The sequence below is a fragment of the Beta vulgaris genome, chromosome 9 (assembly GCF_026745355.1).
Source record: "Beta vulgaris subsp. vulgaris cultivar EL10 chromosome 9, EL10.2, whole genome shotgun sequence".
Lineage (NCBI taxonomy): Eukaryota > Viridiplantae > Streptophyta > Magnoliopsida > Caryophyllales > Amaranthaceae > Beta > Beta vulgaris.
The window spans coordinates 15,178,643-15,203,893 of record NC_079210.1 but is presented as its reverse complement, the minus strand read 5'-3'; the positions used below and the strand labels follow the sequence as shown (position 1 = coordinate 15,203,893).

General features: G+C 38.9%; 1 protein-coding gene across 1 annotated transcript; it reads right to left on the bottom strand.

Moving 5' to 3' along the window:
- Positions 1-10,188: 10,188 nt before the first annotated feature.
- On the bottom strand, positions 10,189-16,476 carry LOC104903137 (uncharacterized). Its single transcript, XM_048637259.2, has 2 exons — positions 15,993-16,476; positions 10,189-10,533 (listed from the first exon to the last, which is right to left on the bottom strand). Exons 1-2 carry the CDS (start codon positions 16,146-16,148, stop codon positions 10,393-10,395), a joined length of 297 nt encoding a protein of 98 aa, XP_048493216.2. The 5' UTR covers positions 16,149-16,476; the 3' UTR covers positions 10,189-10,392.
- Between the last annotated feature and the right edge of the window lie 8,775 nt (positions 16,477-25,251).

Genomic DNA, 25,251 nt, shown 5'->3' with positions numbered 1-25,251 from the left:
AAAAAAGAAAACTAAGCGTCCGCCTCTCAGTTGACCTTCTCGTCCTCTTCCTCGTCGTCTAAGGATTCCTGAAAGACTAGGAGCTCGTCTCTGGCCATCGAAGCTTTGTGAAGGCTTTCTTAAAATTCCAGACGACGCTCATATCTGGCAACGTCCTCGGATTCGGCAAGCATTTCAAAAGCCCTCACAGCCCACGTCTTGGACGTATCTATCACCTCATTGAGAGCCTCCTTGGCCGACTCGAAAGCATCAACGGCTTCTTTCTTTAGGTCGTGATTTTTTGCTTGGAGAAAATAATTCTCTCTCCGAAGCTCAACGGCCGTCAAAAGGGTTGTGTTTCTTTCGTCCGTAAGAATCCGCTCAAGGGCAGTCTTCTCGTCCAGAAGCTCCATCAGACGAACAAGGTATCTTTTGTTGGCCGACTCCATCTCGGCCGAACGCTTCTCCTAAGCTTCTCTCGACTGACGATGCAAGACTTCCTGCTCATCCATAAGGAATTGAGCTTGGTCCGCAACTTTGGTGGTATCCCGACGAGCTGCTTATATTCTTTCCTGAGCAATCTTGCCTAGCCCTCGGTTATTATGCTGCGAGCAAAAAGCTGAAAAGGTGAGATAAAAGCATGTCAGGACGATCACAAAGGTGGAAAAAGTTGCTAAGTATGAAAAAGAAGACAGCAGAGAAATGAAAACCATACCTCAACAGCTAGTTGAGACATGTAGCCTACATGCCCAGATGAAGCCCCTCTCTAGCCTTTGATGTAAGGCTTAGGGAAGCATTTGAACATCTTTGCTTGAGCTTCTCACGATCGGCCGAGGTCATCCTCGCAAAAGCTGCCGAGGAGTCGTTGTCCGATAAAATGAGAGAACCGTCAGGAGCTACTTCAGCTGCCCCTAACTACAGCCAGTTTGTTGGACGGACTCATCAGACGCCCGCCAACGCGCAAAGTCGTAACAACGTTAGAATAATAAGACTCACCAGAAGATCGCAAGGTCGATCTATAAGCATGTGGCATCTGTGATATCTGCCCTGCTACTGGACCAGAAAAAGCGGATCCGTCCTTAGCCGCGTCCGGCTGAGAAATGTCTTGTCAGCCCCTTCGACCTTGTCCAAATTAACAATCGCGTCCGGTTGTTCAGTAATATCTGGGGGTGCCAAACCCACTGGGCCGATATAAGGAACCATGGCCTTTTCTTCGGCTGAAGTAGGAACTTCCTCCATGGAAGGAGGAATCTCGACCTTCGGCAGAGAAGGCCGGTCAGATTTCTTCTTCTTGGCCGTGAAGCCTTTGGATTTTTTGGGAGGAGGGGTATCTCCTATTGCGGTCGGCCTTTTCTTCGAAGCCGCTTTCTCCGCCAACGCCTTAGACGTGGGGGTATTTTTCTGAAAATAAAACACAAGTTAACAATGTAAGCGTCTAGGAAAAAGAAAAGGAAATCGTCCAAGAAGAATGGCAATACTCCAATTAGGATGGGGTCCTGTCCAAAAGGGAGAGCGTCCAATAAAAGCGAAAAGGGTTTTCGGACGACGTCTCCCCACGAAAGCAAGCCTTCCACGAAGCCCTGGCCGCCTTTCTTTTTGAAGCCTGGAGCGTTCTACAATGGAACCCATCCAGAAAGCCAACAAAAATATTGATTTTCAGGACGGGGCCCGGCAAAATATGGAAACAGGCCATAGGAAATATGGCTGATTTCCTCTTTGAAGCAGGGACCATCTGGTTATTAGTGCTCGTCCAGAAATCCAGCATATTGATGACTGGATGGGCCTCGTGGGTTAAAGGAGGTCGGCCAAATGTTTCCTGGACGCCTTCCGTTTTAAGGAAGGCTTCGGAAAAAAAAAGAAGAAGTTTTTGCTTATTAAGGTGTCCGTCCTCTTTTCAGAGCCGGACTTACTGTACTCCTTCCATATAGAGCTAGTGAACTTGGACATGCTGATATCCCCTGTCCAAGATATCTTCAGGACGACTCTTGCAGAATCTACAAAAGAAGAACGATGTTGATTAGTTAATTATAATCATCAGACAAGGATATTTACTTGGGAAAAAGTCAGAAATATACCTCTACCCTCGGCCTGCCGCAAGCCTGCGGCGATCAAGAAGTTATCGTTATAAAACATCTCCTTAAAAGGAATCCAGTTGGACGGACCCTTAAAAGAAGAGTTGTTTGGAGTGGTATACTCCAATATCCTGAAGTATTCCATTATCTCCTCAGCCGAATCATCCTCAAGTTCTAAGAAGGATGTCGTCCATCTAGTATTGGTGGTAGCTCGGCTGAAATATCGGTACCGTCTAGCTACCGCTTCATTTGGAGCCTGGACGAATAAAAATTATGCCTTCCAGGCATGCATCTTGGACATTTTGTCCCAAGACATCAAGAAGCCATGAAGGTTGCAGACGTTGAACCAGGCCCCTTCTATAGTCTTGGGAACTTTAGATACATAGTGTATTTGGGTAAAGGCGGCTAACGAAGGAGCAACACATTTTAGCTCGCAGACGGCCAGGAAGGTTAAAATATTTTGCCAAGAATTTGAGGCGAGTTGGTTATGGTCGATGCTATAATGTTGAAGCAGTCGACTTATGAAAGGATGTAGAGGAAATCGCAGCCCAACGTCCAAAGCCAGACGGTAGACAGCGAAGTGGTCGGACGAGGCACTAACTATTGTGTCCTCTCGTCCAGGCAAAGCAAAAGAGTACCCCGACATAGGCATAGTCGAGGAGAAATGTCTAAGGTATGAACCTACTCGTCCAAGCCAGCTATTGTCAGCTAAGATGAATCTAGGGTCAGATAGAGGACCTAAGTGGCGCATAATTTCAGAAGAGGTCGTAGATGGATCGTCCGAATTATTGGACGGGTTCGGTGAAATATCTACCTCGTTGGCCTCATCCGCGGCCATACCTTGTGTGGACGGGCTCATCTCAGAAAGACCCTCATTGATCCTCTCCTCCTAGACGTTTTCAGGAGAGGGAGTCCTGCTTGATGGTTGTGCGCTTTGAATCTCGCGCTAACCCTCGTCAGGGATCCGGCCGGTTGACGCGTCCATTTCTGAGCTAGAGGCCAGAATGTTCACCCCTCGTCTAATGCGAGTTGTTTGCTTGACGCGCGCCAAATTACCCTGCACAGGTAAAGACTGGGTCGTCTGTCTTTGCCGTCCATGTCCAAAAAAATAAAATGCATGGCCGACCAAGATGGGCCCAACTCTAGAATGTGCCGAGGGAGAAAGGCTCTCTGTTCTAGGGTCAAGACCAACCCTTAAGCGGTCAGGAATATTCGATGAAGAAGATGAATCCATTTTTTCTTGAAAAAGAATCAAAAAGGAAAAAACGCGAAATAAGAATTGATAGAGGGAATACCTGTTGAATTACTTGGACGAATGGAGAAAGTTTAGCGAGTCTTGGACGAAGGATCTTCCTCTCTCTAGAGTTCAGTAGAAATTTTGGCAGAGTCCCTCTCTCTAAAAAATTCTCTCAAGGATACGAAAATGATCTCCGAAAGGACAAAGCGTTCTACTTATAGGGAGGTAAAAATGACCTCCCCCTCTGGTAATGTGACTGTTGCATGCCAAAAACCTCTTGAGGGTTGACTTGTTGAGACCGGCTAAATGGGGCCCTTTTCATCTTGAAAAAGAATGGGGTAGTTCCTGTCGGTTAAAAGAGAATTCCAACCGTCTTGGTGCCTAAACGGTAAAAATCCTCTTTTAACGGGCAAATGTTGTGGCATGAAAAATCAACGACTATAGACGTGACACGTGGCCCCATCACAACCCTACAGGTGGCACTCTTTTGCTGTTGTAAAGTACGTGGACCAGAAGCTTATAGGGACTAAGCCCTTCTTATGGCCCAATCTGTACTTAGGCCTGGTAAGCACAAAGAGTATCTTTCTGTAAAGGGTGACGTGTATTCTCCAATCAGTGACCGCCACGTGTCATGGCATTATTGCTTAGCCAATCAGATGCTCCCAATTTAGGGTGACATCAAGGTACAACAGTCATTTCAGACACTATAAATAGTCCTTGAAATCAGGGAAAAGGTACGTTTTCCAGAGCATAGTACTGTTATTCTGCCATAAATTCTCTCTCTCTCTACTTTCTCTCTCTAAAAGTTCCTTTTCTACTCCTGATACCTGACATAAGCTTCGGAGGGGGAAATACCACCCCAACCTCTAGAGTGGGTCCCTTTTTACAGGTCTAAAGACGGAGCTCAGGTTCGGGATTTGAGTCCAGACATTGTTGCACAAGTCTCCTATTGTTGAACCTACTGTTGGGGATAGTAGTATTTATTTACGAGTCTAGCACTACGTAACAAATAGCATAGATACATTAAATATGATTAAAATCAAATAAAAACTATTAAATGAAATGTATAAGAGTAATACACAGTTAATAAGAAAGAGTGAAGTTTTAGAGCATCTGAACTTGAGGTTTACCCTTGTGCTCCAAACCTAGAGACAAAGCCGCCTGACATCGGGCACCTAAACTTTAACGCTTGACAATTGATGATCGGATGACACTTTAGACATATATACAACTACAATTGTTGAATCATAAGTGATGTAGAATATAGGTAGCAAATGAAATTATCAAACAAGAAGGTTAGAAGTCACTTATAGATAATGTAGTGTATGGAGTACTTTCTCGTTGTGTTTAATTGAATTTCTCATTATAAAGTGTTGATGTCAAGTGCTCTAGCTGCTTGACACTTAATGATGTCGTCTTTATCGTCACGTGACATCTCATCGTCAACCGTTTCATTGTTGTCACGATTGTCATCATGCATATCGTCACCATCCATGGGTTGGACGTCAGTACGGGTGTCACTTCTTCTGACGCCGACAATGTTATTATCTCTGCTCTGGATGTCGTCGTGACGTGTGTCGTTACCGGGTCTAGTTGTCTTCACTCTACTTTATAGAAAAACTCATCTGCCATTGACGTTAGTTTATGAAAAATAAAGCTAATTGATTAGTTATTCGTTAATATGGAAGAGTCGAGAACTAAACATGCTGTCATCCAAGTTCAATGAAAGGTTTTGATCACATGTACTCTTAACAGAACATTCAGGCTTAGATGACAATAGAAGAAATTATGTGTAGAAAGAATAATAAAACATACCTAGGTATCGTTGTCAACGATAATAAATTATTACTTACTATTCATCATTTATAGACGAGGGAATTTCATTGTATAAATCTTGTCGAGCTGGTGTCATCCCCTAATGTTGCCTCTGTTGTTTCCATGGAATTTCTTTTGTCTTGTGCTTGACATCAAACATCTTCTAGTCACCAAGCAGCTCATTAAAGAATCTGATCCATGTGGCGTTATTTGTTGTACTATGTTGGTGTCGATAATTGCCTATGATGTTAGGGCACTTGGTGAAAGTCATGACGTATGGGTGTGATGTCAAATGGGTTAGATCTAGGTTAGTGCGTCGTCTTGCCATGTTTTTCCTGTAGGTACTCCATTCTTGTGATTTTAACACCCATTATTATAAGATCCTGCAAAATTCGTAAGAAAATAAGTTGTCTTAAGTAAGTATATTTGAAAACTTCGTACCTTACCATTTTATTCTTATTGCTTGATTTTTCAAGACTTTCCGACATCACCATGGCGACATCAAAAATTTTAAACATCATTACTTAGTCGAGATGTTAAACTTCTTTTGGCGGCAATGCGTAATTTGTCTTGACGTTACTCCCCATGACGCCTAGATCTAAGACCGGCATTGTATTATCATGTCCCATGTGGCGACTTCATGACAAAGTAAATGTCTCCCACTGTTACACTTGGCGTTTTGTCTTCATGTGGTGTTCGTACTTCTTTGTTGACAACAACAATGTCAATCATCATCTCCTAACATGGTAGTTTCTTGAGGTTTGGACTGAAGTTAGCCACAAAATTTGATGAAGTTTGCGTCTTTTAAGATGTCTCTTGATGGGCATTGATAATGTGACGGTACATAAATTATTCTTCCTAACAACTCAAGTTATTTATATTTACATATTGTAACTAAGCCACCTTCATTGGTTGATGATCGATACGTGTATCAAGCCACTAGTTGGCGACCGACACTAAGATGACGTCGTTGCTACCGACCAACATTACTTGCTGACGATGGACACTAAGATGATGTCGTTGCTGGCGACGGACAATAAGATGACATCGCTGCTCACGACCAGCACTGAGGCATTGTCACTGTTGACTGACACTTTGACGACGTCACCACTTGAATACCTCCAAGCAACGTCAATATTAAGTTGATGTTGGACTGCATAGGACAACTGTTTTTATTCTGACGTGATCTCGTATGATGACGACAACTCATTAGTTTCATGTCATCAACAATTTACTTCAACTTCTTGAATAAGTAATTGTCGTAATATCCCCCATTTGGTGTCCGAACGCTTCGTATGACTGTTCCTTTCTCATATTGCACATTAGTGTCAATGATGTGCATTGCATCGCCTTTTCATTAGTTGTTTTCTGGATGCCATCAAGTGTGGCGTCATTTTGATGACCTTGTCTTGATAAATCATACATTTGAATTAAATTGTTGACAGCGTCACACCCCCAACATCTGGGACATAAGAAAATCATACCTACGATTGAAGTCTCAAATACGACCTTAATGTCAATCCCTTTTTAAAATAGTGAAAATTCGTATCTATGCAAAAATTATTATAATATTCAAAGTATACTATCTTATCCCCTTGTGGCGACTAAAGGACAATTGCGACGTTTAGCACTTGATACTTGGACCGAAGTCAGCCACAAAATCAGCGTCGCTTCATCACATGTTTGGTGCTACGTCGACATACAAGTGACGTCACACCACAATTGGTAATGATGTGCTCGAATGGATGTAAAAGGACCCTTCTTTTTCCATTAAGGAAAATCCTTGGAAGTAACCTTGTCAAAGCTTAATGACACCGAAAAAACAATTAGTCTCACTAAATCATAATTAATATTACTATAAAATTTTGACGTCACCAAGGGATGATTGTTGACGTCCTATGTTAGCTTAGGTAGATACAATCTTCACTTTCGTCGAGTTCACCTGGTGTCCCTCGACATTTTGATGTCAATAAAAAACTTTATTTTATAAACCAAGTAAAGAAGTTAGCGTAAAGCATAAGAAATCATAATACTTATCTCTTGACATCACTTTGGCTAAATTGGAAGTCGTTTTGCTCTTGTCGATGAACATCAAGTCTGTTGGATGTCACACATGTCAGTTGATGTACTCGTTACCAGTTTGGAACCAGATGTTAGTGCACGCTCTGGTGTCATTTTCATTTAGTGCTAGCTTTGGCCCCAGCTTGTACATTGACATTGATATGTTTCCTGACGCCGACTCCGAATTTGACGTCGATATGCTTCTTGACGCCAACTCCGAATTTGACGTCGATATGCTTTTTGACGCTACCTCTCGTTTGGACGTTGATATGCTTTCTGACGCCTCCTCTTACTCTGACGCCTGCTCTTACTTTGACGCATGCTCTTACTCTGACGCCGACATGCTTTTTGACGCCTGCACTTACTCTGACGCCGATATGCATTATGACGCCAGTTTTCAATTACTATTTGATGCAACTTTGTTGTTGATATTGCTGAACTTTCCCACGTCAATCAATGCTTTCCATCAAAACATATTTTGACATTGTCAAGCACATTGTCGCAACGAAAAGAAGGTGACAAATTATTTTTCCGGCCTCGGCGTTCCGGATATGTTATATAATGAGTGACTGAATTTGTTTTCAAGAATGATTTTTGCGGAAATGTGTATTGGGATAGGATCTAGTTATCGGCCCCACGGTGGACGCCAAATTGTTTATGTCAAAAATCGCCTAAGTGACAATTTTCGGTTGGGACATCGATAACTAGACTACAACGAGAAAATAAAGGCCGGGAAGAAATAAAAAGAGAACAGACACAAAAGATGGTGACGCAGAAAACCCATGAAAAAGGGTAAAAACCGCGTCTGGCTATGAGTCCACCAATCCACTATGGTATGGGCATAAAGCCGTTAATTACAAATACATTGCATATTTGATAACTAATAAGATAAAAGCATAACATAGGTAAATATAAATATACTAAGGGAAAAGAGTGAGAGATTATTCCCCCAAGTAGACAAGTGATGATGTTGCGGCATAATCCGAATGTCATTGATAATACATATACACATGGTCAGTAGGTTTGATGGTGTTTATAAGTAAATAGAGTACAATAATTTGGTTTCCTAGTGGAGAGTTTAGATGAATTTACTAGATGGTAAAGGAGTAAAGGATATTTGGTTTAGTTGTATTTAACAATCAGTAGCTAGAAGGAACAAGGTGAGAATTAAGAATAGTAATTTTCTTTAGGCTTTTTATTAATAGTAGAAATGAGACATAAGAAATGAGAAGTACAGATATGTTTTATACCTCTCATGAGTTGATGAAATAATATATAATGGTGGAGGATGGAAATATAGTGTTGCACTTGGTGGGAACCTGCCGTGGAGTTCTCCCCAGACTCAAGGATATCACTCCTCTTTTATAGAGGTATAGTGGGTAGTTACTATCTTCTTGCTAGTGGCCACATTATGCTCCTTGTTTTTCTCCAATTACTCCTTGATACTCTCAACTTCTTTGACGTTGCTTACCAAGTATTATATTTCACATGTGCTCATTTTTTTTGGTGAACCATGTGCTAATTGACTTTGCTATGTAAATGGAGATAATTATTCCCCAACATAACAAACTACCTTGCATTGACCACATTGCCTTTTATCATGTAAAATAAGCCACAACAATGATGGGATTTGTTATTCTAAACCCAGTACATATTCATTATGAATAAAAAGACATGACACTCTACTTGATAAGTGAATCCCATAAAAAAATTTAGAGGTGAGAAATTTTTTTCGATGAATAGAAAATATCTGACAGATGGAAGATTTCCGACGAGTATTAATTAAATTTTGGAAAAATTAATACGAACAGTCCAAACTATGGCCGGTCTACCAAAAACAGTCCCAGCTTTGCATAATCCATGAACGATCCCAACTTTGTACCTGATCTTCCAAAATGGACCCGGTTATCGAATGACCTGTTATTGTAGGTAATTTTGGTAACGTGCTTTGCATGTAATTTATTATTTAATTTGTTTTTTATTTTTATTTTTTATCTTTGACTAATCCGGTCGGGAACGTAAATCGAAGCTAATTGGATCATTTTTTTGCAAATTTCGACCTCGAATCTGATCCTTTAAGGGTTGAAATGACCCGTTAAACGTTGAGAGGGCTATTTTTATGACACGTAAATCAGTGCACGCAAATCGGATCTTTTTTGCAAATTCCGACCTCAAATCTGATCCCTAAGGGAGTTAAAATGACCCGTAAAATCTAATTATTTAGACGTTAGTTAAAAAATAATTAACACACTAACCTTCATTATTAATATAATTTGCTGTTAATTATATAATTAGTTTGCTAATTATGATTAGTTATCAAAAAATACCAAAAAAATACAAAAAAATTGCTCAGTCCAGCCCCCCTGCCCAACCGCCCCCCAATCTGCCCAGCCGCCCCCTCTCCCCTGACCAACCACCCAAACCACCCCCCAACCAACCCCCCAACCAACCCCCCACCCATCCCTGACGCTACCTATCCTCGAAACCCCCTTCCCCGCACCCACCCACCCCGAAATCGGCCCCCCACCCGTAATTCGCCCACCATTGAAGCCCCCACCCCGAAGCCCCCACCCCGAATGCGGATACCCCACCCCCGAACCCCCCACCCCCGCCGAAACCCAAACCCTCACCCCCACCATAGTTCATTTTTGGAAGATCAGGTGCATAGGTGGGACCGTTCATGGATTATCCAAAGTTGGGTCTATTTTTGGAAGACCGACCATAGTTCGAACTGTTTGTATTAGTTTTTCCTTAAATTTTTCACAAGAATGTTATAGCGGCTCAAAAGGGAAAGGAAGAGAAAAATAAGTTGTTAGCAAATTCCTATCATTTGTTTAGATGGATTTTTGTGTGAATCTTTATCCTTAATACCACGGTTAAGCTAGAGGTATAATCTCAAAACCACCCCTTGGTTCCTTACTGCAAAATACGAAAACAAACCACTGTTAATCTTTAAACTGCATACTCAAAAAGATGAAAGGTGAGAGAAAAATGTGCGATGAGAAAATCTAAGGTGAGAATAAATAGAGAGAAAAAAAATGCATTAGACATTGTTAAATTGAATCGTTTTTGGGATCCTCATAAAATTTGAACTTCAAATTCAAAAAATTTCAAATTTATGATTTGAAATTCAAATGAAAATTTGAAAATAGTGAATTTTGGACCTCACTATAATTAGCCAATAAGAACACTTGTGGATATAGTCCCCACATAAACCTTGTGTATGTATCATATCTCGAGGTTTAACTTCTCCTCCTCAATCCACATGGAACTTTGCTGACGGATGAGCTCTGTTTTGCTCTTCTTTCTTTCCTCTATTGCTTTTTGTCTCATTCTCCAATAATCAAGCTTCTGTGCTCTTTCTTTCATCTGCACAATTGCAAGTGTTAATTATATATATGTAACACAGTTAACAACCATTTCGAGGAGAGATTTCAAGTAAATCTAATCTCTACATCACTAACTAGAATTTTATATCTGCATCTAACCTTTCAGTTCCATTACCAATGCCTTTGTTTAAGTGACATACCAGGCCTAATAGACACATATCTACTGTTGAAAGTATAACTGTTGTCTCAGATTGCAATGCTAATCAGATTATCCAAAAATGAGACCATTTGTATAATCATAAAGTTCTTAAGACATCTGCAGAGCAGAGAGCGCTCTCTATATGATTTGTCACTACTTTTATATCATGATTGTTGTTAAAGACATTAACAGTCAAAGATGGCATCCTAGTACTACCCTTGCCCAAAAGTTTGTAAAATAAAAGAATATAAAGGGAGTACGTTACTGCCAAATATCAATTTTGACTCAGTAATACGTGATTAAAGACATTAACATTCACAGATGGCACCGGACATAATAAAAAGCCAAACATTGCATCTTTTAAGAATGGGGAGTGGATAGGTATTCCTATTTGAGTACTCCTCGGTCCATGAAAACCTATGTAGGGATATTGGAGTTTATTTACAAGAAAGATCCTAATATTCTTGAGATATTGTCCAAGTTAACATGTACGGAGAATGCATGACCACTTACATATAAGAGTGTATGATAACTTTCATTTCGCAAATGCCTTATTGTGCAGACAGATATTATTAGCTGATCTTAGTTGATTTTACTAGCTGGTTGGACAAACATTTGTTCGAAAAACTTTATTGTTGTAAAAGGTCGCACTAGCTATTAGCAACTAAGTAGTTAAAGGAGTAAATGACATTGTCAACCCCATTGAAAACCACTAAAAGTACTGCTTGCTAACCATGCTCCTACTTGCAGGCAGCAGCCTTTGTTCATTGTAATTTCAGGCTGTGGAACCACAAACAAAAATCTATAGTTAACCGTTATTGGAATGACTTTTACAACTTCAAACTTGTGATTTATATACTGAAGAATTGCTTGGGATTGTTGTCTTTGTATGGAACAATTAGCCAATATCTCACTAATTAAATCAAGGGTTAACGTACTTGCCAAATTTAATCAACATGTCTTTTTATAGTGGACAAACCCAAGCATATTGTGAATTTCCTTTTCAAAATATCACTCATTCACCTATTGATTTGAACACTCAGACCTATGATCAAGTAGTGCAAGAATTCTGTCATTTCAAGCATAAACAATATCACTGTCAGCAAAAGTTCCTCACGCTTGATGCGTCCCTTTACACGGTTCTCCATGTTCAAAGCCCATATTCAAGGATGTTATAACTTCTAAGAACACCTATTTTGACCTTTAAGAGCAAACTCAAGTCCTCCCAAGACCACCAATGGAAATCAGAAATCAGATGTACCGAGCTCATTGCCATCAACTGCCACCTCACCCACCTATTACCAAGTGCAAATTTGACCATGGTTCTGGTGGTTCTGCCATCCGCTACTCTGGCAACAAAGATCTTACCCCTCCATCAAACCATGTTCATCAAATGCATCGGACCACCATCTTCCTCTTTGTTGCTTCTTTACTATCTTTAAGATCCCTCTCCATTATTAAGTTGACTGAGGATAGTTTATAATTTTTCATCAACTTAGACATATGAGAGCCATGAGGAGAAGTGATGAAATAGAATACAACAAGAGAAAAAAAATAGTGAAAAAACGAGAGAAAGAGATGGAGAGAGAGAGAGAGAATCATTATATTTCTCAATCTAAAAACTCTATAAGATTCAAATGTGGAATGGCATTATACATAGATGTTAACAGCTGAAACCATAATCGCCTACAGCACATGTTAAGTTGTTATCTTAAAACATGAAGTTTATTTTTTTAAAATAAAAGAAGGCCTTTCTTCGCGGAAAGCCAAGGTGATAATCCTCTAAATGGTTTTCACATCACAGAACCACCTTTATTTAATTGGAAAAAATGATCCCAATAAGCCCAGCTATATTAGGTGTTTTCCCAAAATGCTGTCTTCACCTAAAGAAAGCAGTTTCAGGTTATTTATGCGACAGCTCTGATCAGCTCTTTCTTTTCTGTTTTACTTTTCGGTTTCGACACTCTTTTCTTCCAACTCCCCTACCAATTCCCCGGTCGGCTTATCTCTCTACCTGATTCTCATTTCCAATATAATCCCACTCTCTTTTCTCCACATCTGGTAAGTGGGGGCAAGAAAAGGCAATGTCGTTTTCATTGACAGTAAGGCAAGGTATGAAGAATGGTGACGGGAGAACCTGGTTAGCTCTAAATATTCTGGTGAAAAAACGGGAAGGCTACAGTGAGGAAACTTGGTTGGCAATGAGTTATACAATGGATAAAGAAGGGAGGAAGTGAGGGGGGGGGGGGGGGGAGAGAGATTGTTGCGGCTGAGTTTTGTTGGGGATATGGAAGGAGACGAAGGGAAATGGAGGCAGACATTGTCTCACCAAGTCTGGGTTAAGGATAGGCTTGTTTGGGTGGTGGGGAGTGAAAAATAAGGTGGCTAGGAGTGTCATGGTGGGTAAGTAGGTAGGTCGTCTAGGTGTACAATTAGGTGGCGGAAAGTAATGACTCAGCAGTGGCTTACAGGTTCTAAGAGGGGTGGTGCTTGGACGGGGTAGAGGTGGTGGCTGGCTTATGTGTAAAAAAGATGAAGGTGAGAGACATAAAAGGAACAAAAAAAAAGCTACTCGCTGAATGAGTTACAAGTCACGCTGGAGCATTTTGGGAAGACACTTAGCATAGTTGAGATTATATTAAAATAACCTGTAATTAGGATTATTAAAGCGGAATGACCATAATTGGGATTATCACAATCCATTATTTCCTATTTTGATATTATGTTTCCAATTTAAACATCAAATAAGCATTCCAGTTGGGATGAAATTATTTCTCTCATGAATTATTGGTCCATAAACTCACTACTAACAGAAAAGAACCTTGAATGCTGCACCCAAGTACCCAACACACTTCTCCTATGAGCTTCCCAAATATTAGGTAAATTCTTCAAATGAAGCTTTACACGACAACTTATTGTACTTTACATTCTTGGAAGATTTTTCCCAGAAAGTGAGGTCCAAAGGTTGTGAATACAAAAACAAAGTAAGGGGAAATGCAGCTAACTTCACCCATGTAAGTTATCAAGATGTGCAAATATAATGCAGCAATACTATATTAAAGAGGATATGTTTTGTGTGCTGACTCGTATATATTGTATTGCCACAAAAAAGTTCTGCTATTAAGAAACTCTCAGGTCGCTTAGCACCTCCATCTATCATGGAGATCATGTGGTGCTATGTAGTTTAGCCTCAACTATTTTCATTTGGAACTTTGCTACACCTGCAGGTCGACATGTATAGAAAACAGTCCCTTCATGTTTTACAGCTGACGTTCACAGGCTCAGCAAACATAAAGTTGGTAAAACAGTATTGTATATGTGTTTGAAATCACTAGCTAATAGAAAAGTGATCCAGCAGACCTCTGCCTCAAAGTGTGACATACGAAGATTGAAATTATGATTGATATTACGAACTCACTTGCTTGTCATGAAAAAGAAAGTGCTGCTTGTAACGAATTCTAAGAGCAAGAGATACATAAACAAAACAATCGATGGGAAAAGGCCACTATTCACTCAATAAGGTGAACTGCAACAATAAGTCACTCATCATCTAAAAGAAAAAGAAAATGATCAATGACATGTTCCCACTCACACACTTGAGCTCTTTTTACAGTCTATTGTATTTGTCACCTTACAAGTGGAATTTAAGGACATCGAAAAGGAACATGAACCTAAAGCACAAAAAGGTGCAACTTCTTAAAAGAATTTCAAAATATTCGAAATAGAGTTATATTAAAATAATTATCTAGCTTTTACCTTGAGATTATTTTTTGAAGTTATTAAGAGGCAAAAGCAAATGAAGAGCACCAACGACGAAGATAACAGAAGGTTACTACTTACCAGCAACAGTAACTCTTATTGGCAGCAGCAAAGGTAGATTGTCCTAAGAGGCTAAGCCTTCATATAAGAGGGAGTCTAAGTTCTGGGAACTGCAACAGCAAAAGGAACAAGCAGCAGCAGCAGATGACGGATAGTATCTTTATGTATTGAATGTGTAACCCATTCTATAAAGGGAGGAAGTGGAATGGTAAAAGTTGCTGGTTGGCCATGTGGTTAAAAGTAATGGGAGTCATATAAGTATACAACTGTCCTTGATTTTGGGATGATCACCATTATTAGACTAAGTTACTGCAATTCAATATTAATCTATTATCTATGCCCTTGAGCCATTTTGGTATTATCAAACCCACAGTTGATTCTGGCTATCTGAATTCAGTCTCTTCGAAAAGCAAAGAAACAGAAAGAGGGTTACTCAGCATGATCCTTAGGAGCTCAAACTGAAGGTCACGGATCAGAACTGCAAAGCTGCTGCAGGTTGAAAACTCCAAAACACAATACTACATTCAGTTAATTTGACAAAATAACAGTCCTTTCACAAGTTGCATTGAATAATTATGGGCTTGCCATGTGGGTGTGAGTAACAAGAGTCATAGAACTATAACTAATTATGGTCTAATCACCAACATCGGACCTAAGTTACTGCAATTCAAACCTTGAACAATTCACTTGAAAAACAGAATATTGAAACATAAGGTTGATTCTGGCCAATTGGATTCAGACTTTTGGAAAAAAAAAGAACACACTTAGGATTATCCTTAAACTGCTTAAACTGAAGGTCAAGAACTGGAACAGCAAGTTCTTGCAAGATGAAACCTTAAGAAGGCAATTAAACAGAGCAACTCGCTGCATTGCAATGCGTATTCGAAGAATGATAAAACACATGAATGTTGCATTGCCTGTAGACTATCGAGATGAGGGGTGTGTCATACAACCATCGATAATAAAACTAGTAGTTTTCCTTCTAATCCTAATGTAAGGTATTAAATTCAACAGATTTACCATTCTATAGAGTTCATTTCTATATCCTCAAGAACGCAACCCCTACCAATCAATAACCTAAACAATGTAGAATAAAAAATCTCAAATGGGACGGTCTCTCATATTCATCTTAGACAGTCGCTTTTTGTTTGCTCTACTTCTCAAGTGATCCCTTCAATCTAAATAGTAAGTTAATACAGCCTTTCATTTTGTTGACTAACTATACACAGAATACAAAATAAACAAGGGAAGTGAGAGAACATACTTCTCTCATTTCTTTGTTTTATTGCTTGTCAAACTTGATAAACTTTGACAGTATATACGTTCAAATGTAATCAATATTAATGATCAAGTGATGTATTGTTAGACTGTCTGAATGTAATCAATAACCGATAAATATTAATTTTAAGTGATATATTGTTAGTCCGTGAAAAAGATACTTATGTTGCAATTGAAAAAAGAAGGGAGGAACAATGAATTACCAGGGTATGGCGGAACTCCTCCTCAAACGCCTTGCGCTCGGCGGCACGAGCCTGAGCAGCAGCAGCCTTAGATTTGTTGCGTTCTTCCCTTTGTCGAAGAATCTCAACTTTCCGGGCCTCGTCTTTGCGCAACTGCTCTTGCCTCTGGAGCTCCATCTCGTGAATGTACTGCTTGCGGAGTTCCTTGACTTGCTTGGCGTAGTCGCGTCGGAGAAGAGCGAGTTTTGCTTCGGCTTCTTTAGGGTCTTTTGGGGTGACCAACTCCCTATTATGTCGTTGGTTTTAGGTATACTTGGTTTTGGCTGTGCTCTTTGTGGTGCGACGCTTTCGTGGTGGTGGTTAGGGTAGAGGAGTGACGGACTATAGCTAAGTGTGGCTTGGATCGCCCACCTCTGACAAGTGCTGATGCCATTTTTGTGCTCAAAGTTTTGGGAAGATGAAACAAGAGAGTCCCCACATTTGAGAGACGTTTAACGAGAAAGGCGAAGGTTTATAGAGGTCATCATGGGGCGGGCCCGGCCAGGTTTGGACCGGACTGGATCGCGCTTAAAAATTTGCTCATTGATCAGGCCGGGTCAAGTAAACAACAAATTGTCATCAGTAAACAAAAGATGTCATCAGTAAACAAAAGATGTCATCAGTAAACAAAATTTGGACCGGACTGGACCGCGCTTTAAAACAAGAGCTCCCACATTTAAGAGAGGTTCAACGAGCAACGCTACACATACCCAAGGTTTATGTGATTAGGGGCGGATTTACGATATTGTATTAGTTTTTTTTTTTTTACTAGATGCAGCTTCATATTTATTTGTTGAGAATATTAACTACAGTAATGCATTTTTGTCGATTCGCTCTAGTAAACAACAAACTGTCATCAGTAAACAAAAGATGATAGATCTCTGTGCCACTACGGCTAGCTTAAAAATCCATGCACATGTCTATCTACAACAGCTTCAGATAATATCGTAGAGAGAGCGTCAACAACCAAAATAAAAAGATAGTGAGAAATAGGATCTCCCTGTCTAAGCCTCCTAGAAGGGGCGACCAAACCACACATGGAACCATTCACCACAAAAGAATATCTGACAGAAGATATACATCCAATAATCACCTTCACTCACTCTCAGCAAACCCCAACTTCAACAACAAACCCCAACTTCAACAGCAAATCCCATTCGACCACGTCATATGCATTGCTCATGTCCAGCTTCATATCAATCGATCCGCTATGACTTCAAAATCTTTAATTCATACTACCTCTATGCTTTTTAGTTGCACCATATGCTTTTTCACATTTGTTGAGACGATTCTTTGAACGTTAATTAATATCTCTTATTTGGTGTAAGTATTATAAAAATTTGATATTCGAAATCCTCGCATTGAGACGAATCTAACAAGACCCCACTTGACTATTTTTGTTCTTATATAATAATGCGAGATAGATTAAAAAAATGGTTGATGAATAGTGCCACAAAACCAAATGGTGCAACTAAAAATGTACGAAAGTAGTAGAATGAAAAATCTCAAGAGCAATGAGGGAGTTGTCAATAATCAGACGACCACGTTCAAAAGCACTCTGATTTTTTCGAAACAATGTCTGAAAATATTACAATAAGCCTATTTGCTAATACTTTCGAAGCAAGATTATAAATAATATTACATAGACTAATGGGGCGAAATTCAGACACCATAGTAGGAGACTTCACCTTAGGAGCCAAAGCAACATATGTAGCATTTATATTATATGGAGAGCGGGTACCATGGACGATTCCCATTACATCATGGCTTACGTCATCACCACCATAATGCAGAATTTTTGATACAAGATAGCATGCATCCCGTCTGGGACCCGAGGCATTATAAGGGTGCATCTGATTCAAAGCCTCAAAAATCTCTTCTTTGGAACAAGGGTGTAGCAGCATATCGTTCATCACAAAGGTAACCAACGGAGAAACAGAGGACAAAACATGTTTAACATCATTCGAACTCGGCTTACTCGAAGTAAAAAGAGAAGAATAATACTCACATATTGTCTGCTCCACTCTATCATTATCATCAAACCACTCCCCATTACTATCAAACAAACCAATAATGTAGTTACTCTTTCTCCGTTGCCAAGCTTTATGGTGAAAATATTGAGTATTTTCATCCCTCCTTTGAATTCCGCCACTCTAGAACGAAGGTGCCAATAAGCTTCTTGTCCCTCTAGCAGACCATCTAGTTTAGCTTGAATCCTTGTTGCATTTTCACTATCAAGTAAAGAGTTCCCAATCTAAGCCGAAGCTAATCTCTTCTCCACCTTTTTAATTTTCTTTCCTAGGTTCCCATTCTTCGCACGACCCCAACTATCAAGCTCCGTAGCCACCTTCACTATATCATTCAACCCTTTATCCTCAACAACTCTCCACGCCTCTCCCCCACCATTTTATCAAACCATAGGTCCAACAGCCATGATGTTTCGAATTTGATGTGCGTATGCTGTTGCTAACGAGTACGAGCATCCCCTATACGCAATAAGATAGGCATATGGTCATAATTAAACCGCGCGTAATGATCCACACAAGCATTCTCAAAATTGTTGCACCATGATGGATTAGCTATAAGCCTATCCAACCGTTCCCGCTTTCGAGTTCGAGGGTCACCCCCTTTCCCATGTGTACCAAGAACCCTTGAAGCCTAAGTCCCGTAATGATAAATCCTCCATTACTTCAAGAAATCCCTGCATGACACCCCTTTCAACATCCACCACTCCGGGCAACTCGCTAGAGCACAAAATTCTTGGAGTAAGTTACCCCCAAAAATGCATGACCCTTCAAAATTATTCAAAGAACGCATTAAGTCCCATGTCTTATATTTTTGAGAAGCTTCCGATAGCCATAAATCCGAACAAACCTCCATACCAAACCCGACTCAAAAGCCACGTCTCCACAAATGTGATGTTTAGAGAAGGAGACCAAGTTAAAATGCACCTTGTCTCCCTTCCAATAAACACATAAGTCTCCAAAACTCCCTTCACTATCAACTCCAAAAACACAATCAAAACCAATTTTACGTTTCAAATTCTTCGCAACAGAACCACTAAGCACCATCTCCGAAACATAAATCAAAACCAGGTTATTTACAGAACTCCAATGATGGAGCATGTGAACTGCCCGTGCGTTGCCCAATCCTGGACAGTTCCAACATAAAAGATTCATAATGTTAGGCGGGGTTGGTTCTCGCCAAACTCCGCCTCGACAGTTACAAACTCACTGCCATCACAATTATTTTCGAACATTATTATCTTTTTCTGAACACCCTCCACAAGATCCTCCAAGTCATGGGTAATCATGTTGTTAGGGAATTTTCTTTTCTCATAATTGACAATACACAGTTGGGGAGCTAACATATTATCTTTTCTTTAAATACCCACTTTCCCAACAACTTTCTTTATAGCCTTCCCTTTTCTACCACTTTTAATGACACCCCCTTTTGATCCCATAGAAAAGGTAACATTAGATCATATACTACATAAGAGTTTGGTTCCAAGTGAACCTCATCATCATGATGAGCCAAGCTGGTCATAAGAGGGGACAAGGGTCCTGTTACCTCCCTTGCACCAGGTTGGGGCTTCGGGTTAGCCAAGCGTATATCTCCCCCTCTTCTATGTCCATTATCCTCCCTGACCAACACGCCTCTAGTAGCTACGCCACTCTCCTCCCTAGAACCAAATACCAACTTCTTCGAGCATGATAGGAATTGGTAAGCCTCCTCCTCCATCTTCAGTCACCCCTTGCGTGGAGAGGCCTTTAGCCAATATCCCCACTGCTTCTCCGCTTCACGATCGTCCTCACAAATCTCCGCACAATCCCTCTCCATTTGGGCAATGAGACCACACGCATAATAGATCGTTGGAAGTCTCTCGTATTTTATCTCGACCACAACAACTTTGCCTCCTGAATTCTTGGTTTTTTGCACTGCCAATTTACCACATGTCCAGCTCCAAAGGGAAGCAAAATTTAATACGTGTCGTTTACCGCATAAAATTAAAAACCTAACTTAAACCTTCAAAAATATTTATAACTAGTAAAAGGGTAAGAAAGGGTCGATCCCACGAGAAGATTATTATAATTCCTAAACTCAAATATTCAACTAAGTGACAAAAATATATATTATATTCAAATTTACACTATTCACATATATACGATTAGGGGGGTTTCGGTTGTAACCATATACTTAGATTAATTAAAACTAAAACTACTACTAGACTAATAATTACAAGTGACGACACACAAACTCTATTAATTCCCGATTCGATCATAGAATGTTTAGCCATAATCTAGCTTCTTAACCTTTACAAATGAGACCACTTTAATAGCTAACTTAGCATTTAGATTGGTGAATTATCGCCGCGATCAATTCTTATCTTACTCACTAAAAATCTAGAATCTTGCTAAGACAAATCCAACCCTAATAAACTTGTTTTATTAGCACAATTCACACACTTAAGAATATTAAGATGAGCCGCTCACTCTTATTAATCTGAAGTCGTCCTCCCTATCCAACTATTAAACGCATCGCCTAATAGTCATATAGCACAATATAAGTATCTAAACAACTAATTGCGTCCAATTACAAGTAAAGATATCAAATTTCATAACCAACCAACAATAGTATGAATTGTATAAATACTAAATTAAATAATTAAATTCAATCAACTCAGCGTTAACCAATTAGACTCAAATAATATAAATATAAGAAACTGAAAGTATGAATAAATTCAGATAAAATCCAGTTCAATCACAAGAACAACTAATTGAAAATAGAAAAGAGAGAAAACTCATGACTGTAGACCCGAATTGATGTAGCCGCTACCCTCAATTCGTCTCCGAACGCAATATTTCTTCAATTCCTATCAACTTGTCGATCTTGGACGAACCCGATTATTTTCTTCACTCGCACGAGCTCTCTCGTATGTGTGCGTATTTTTTTTTCTCAGAAAAATGGTGAATTTATATCTAAATGTGTAGAAGATAGAATAAAAAAGATAGAGTTTCATAACTGAAAATCTACTAAACAATTTGTATCTTCGAAATTTTGAGGAGATTAAAATCATATCTTCTCTTTGTTTGTTGCGTGGAATTCGGAAAGTCTTCTGTTGCTTTGGTTTGCTGAGCATATAAATCAGGAGCATGAATTAAAAGATATAGTTTTGTTGCCTTCACGTGACGAACCCACGTGAGCTTAGGCTCACTTATATCTTTTTTTTTTTCTTTTCTTTTCTTTTCTTCTTTCTTTTAGTTTTTGTTGTCTTCCTTTAGCAAATCAAGCTTGTAAAATACCTATAATAAAATATAACACTATTTAAGCTAATTATTCAATAAAATATAATATGGACATAAATAAATCACTTATTAATAAAAGTCAACAAATATTATAAAATAACACATAGAAGACAACCATAAGACTAATTTCAGGGGACAAAAATATAGACATATATGCGCTTATCAAATTCCCCCATACTTAGCTTTTGATCGCCCTCGATCAAAATACTACTAAAATAAAAGTAAAACTATACTAGAAAAGCAATAAACCTAACTCACTGTCGTAGGAATCACGATTGCACTTAGCATGTGCAATAAGCCCTTTAAACCCCTAGGCTTCCCTAGTGGACGAGTAAGGTCTCGTGAGGATTTTCAGATGGCATACCCACAAAGCCTTATTAACATAGTTTCCCAAACCAACTAGCAAACATGGATATTTTATTGACAGAAACTAAATGCAAGACCTAATATACCACCTCAATTTTCTTTTCGGAAATAACGAAATTAGATAAGCACACTAAAGAAACTAAAACATTTTAAAGTTAGTAAAAAAAACGTTGAGAAAATGTTAATGGAGATGTCATACTCTTGGTGTTTAAACAATCGAACTATCAAATCTCATAATACTTCATGAACTAATTGTTATCTTTTGCAACTCAAAAATTTCCAGCATGAATCCACAAATGTATGCGTATCAAGTTCGATAAATAGACCCTCACAGGTAGAAATAAAACACTCAACACTCATGTGTCTGGGTTAAATAATATTCACTCAAACCTACAACCGAGTCGACTCAAAATGTATATTTCCTTAAACTTGACTATCGTCTCAATTCTCCACTTTGAAGTGACATAATGCATAAAGATCAAAAGGTCTTTCATAAGGTTGTAACGTGGCCAGGGCTAAAGGGTAGGAATAATATTTAGGAATGTGGAGTTAATTATAAGCCGAGCTAAAGGGAGCAAAAAGACATGACTTATGATGTTCCACTCACAAAAACTCTACTCTTTTTTTTTCTTTTCATATTATTCACCATATCCTTCACATGTAATGCCATTATAATACTTATATGGATATTTCATAGCATTTTCATCGTTCTATGACTTTCAAACATTTATTTTCTTTGATATTTTTCAATAATAATAATTTTTTCATAACCCTTGTTTTCTCTTTTTTTTTTTTCAACAATATATCACAATCTTACAATACAAACTAAATTAATAACTCCCCTTACCAAGCATGGGTATAATCTGTAGGAGGCCGCAAGTTTGTAATGTATGGTTAGCAAATAAAAAGGGATTTTAAGGCTTAGAAGGGCTAAACAAAGGAAATATTATATGAAATAAAATCTCTGAGGCTAAGAAAATTGAAAAGAACACCAAAATCATTTCTTCATAGCATTTGTCACAAAAGTCTCAAAGAGTACCAAGTCAAGTTCAAGAGCCACACTTCATTGAGGAACTATCACACAAGAAAGAAAATAATGAGACTGATGCAGATGTGTCAGTCTAATAGGCTCAGAAGCTCACAAGGTTTGGTCTATTTATCTAGCCAGCTTATTTAAGAGAAGCAAGATAATTTTTTTTTCAATTGTATTATAAATCTCTCAAGTTCGATTATCCGTTTCCAATTATATAACATTCCCAAAATCTTTTATTTCAAAAAAATTATTTTATTTCAAACAAACAAGTTAGATTAGAGTTTCTTATCAACTTACTAATCGCCATTCCTTAGGAAGTTAAGAGGTGGAAATCCTAAATTAAATGCAACTAAAGTTCTATAACTAATGCAAGCAAAAGCACAATTTTTTTTTATAGTACTTAATAAAAATAAAAATTCTACATAAAATTTGGCAGCACTTCCCTTAAAACAGGACATATCCCAATTTTTTTTTTTTCAATTTAAAGTCATGGATACCAGATCTGTATTTAGCCTATAAAATTATACATCATATAAATGCCAGCACACACCACAATCCAGCCTATGATTTTGCCAATTTACCACATGTCCAGCTCCAAAGTGAAATTTGTCACCATTTATCTCCCCCCACACTTAGAATGTGCATTGTCCTCAATGAAAAAGAATTGAATTAAAGAATGAGAGAACTTAGCTGGTTATGTGTATCTTTCTTCACAAAGAGAAATAATAATGGAGATCATAACGGGCTGCCTTGTTCATATATGTTGCTGTAATGTGCTGCCTTCCTAATAGAAAGCTAGTTTGGAACCTCTGATTATTGCTTCACCACTTCTAGAGTATCACTCATGAGATGTGAAGGTGGCATGGTGCTGGTGGACAAGGAGCAAAAACAAGTTAGAATATGACTAATTTCCTAGCTATGATAAACATAAAGCATGAATGATGAGTGTAAAACTGAGAGAACAGTAAGAAAATAAAATGAAATAACAAGAGGAAGTGATAGTAGCAGGATTGGGTTGCCTCCCAAGTAGCGCCCTTAGTTTATGCGTTGGCTCGACGTTATGCAAGCATCATTCTCGATGAAGCTCGATCTCTTCAATTAAACCTGCATGCTCAAACTCATAAAATGGTTTTAATCTGTGGCCATTTACTTTAAACACTTTTCCAGATTCCAAGCTTTTAATCTCCACTGCACCATGAGGAAAAATATCAGTAATAACAAACCATCTAGACCTAAGCTTACCAGGGAACAACTTTAAGCGAGCATTATATAAAAGGACTTTCTGTCCCATAGAAAAATCAGTTTGAATAATCCGCTTCATGAAAGGCTTTAGTCTTATTTTTATAAATCTGAGTGTTTTCGTAAGCTTCTAATCTAAGTTCTTCTAGTTCTTGCAAACTAAGTTTCCTCCTCTGTCCAGCTTGTTCGTAGTCCATATTACATTGCTTTACAGCCCAGTAAGACTTATGCTCGATTTCGACAGGTAGATGGCATCCTTTTCCGTAAACAAGTCTGTAAGGGGACATTCTTAGAGGTGTCTTATAAGCTGTCCTATATGCCCACAATGCGTCATCTAATCTAAGGCTCCAGTCCTTCCTGTTAGGGTTACCATCTTTTCTAGAATTGATTTGATTTCCCTATTGGACACTTCAGCTTGTCCGTTCGTCTGAGGATGATAGGCTGTTGCTACTCTATGTGTCACATGATATCTTTCAAGGAGAGTCCCAAATGTTTTGTTACAAAAATGGGTACCCCTATCACTAATTATGGCTTTGGCATACCAAATCTGTTAAATATGTGACTCTTAACAAACTTAACAACTGTCTTAGCATCATCAGTTATGGTAGCTTGAGCTTCCACCCATTTAGAAACGTAATCGACAGCAAGAATAATATAAAGATTACCAAAAGATGAGGGGAAGGGACCCATAAAATCAATTCCCCACACATCAAAGATTTCACATACTATGATTCCATGTTGGGGCATTTCGTTCCTTTTAGATACATTTCCAGTCTTTTGGCAACGTTCACAAGACTTACAGAACACATAAGCATCTTTATAAAGTGTAGGCCAATATAAACCACATTCCAGAACCTTATGAGCAGTCCTTTGAGGACCAAAATGTCCTCCACTTTCAAGACTATGACAGAATGTAAGAATCGAAGCATATTCAGATTGGTCTACACATCTCCTAATTACTTGGTCAGAGCATGATTTCCACAAATAAGGGTCATCCCAAAAGTAATACTTTGACTCAGATTTAATCTTTTCTTTTTGAGCTCTAGATAGAGTCGGGGGAATGTGCTAGTGACCAAATAGTTAACCATATCAGCATACCAAGGAGTTTCAACATGATACATTGAAAGAAGTTGTTCATCAGGAAAGAATTCAGTCATTAAAGGCCAATCATCTCTAGGAACAATTCTACTAAGGTGGTCAGCAACTAGATTTTCAACACCCTTCTTATCTCTAATTTCTAAGTCAAATTCTTGTAACAAAAGCACCACCTAAGTAAGCGAGGTTTGGATTCTTTCTT

What these genes read in the sequence shown, in the direction of transcription:
- LOC104903137 (XM_048637259.2), bottom strand. Translation starts at nt 16,148, where the DNA reads ATGGAGCTCCAGAGGCAAGAGCAGTTGCGCAAAGACGAGGCCCGGAAA. An exon ending in AGGAGTTCCGCCATACCCTG is followed by an intron (nt 10,534 to 15,992) that starts GTAATTCATTGT and finishes GCAATTGTGCAG; the next exon opens with ATGAAAGAAAGAGCACAGAA.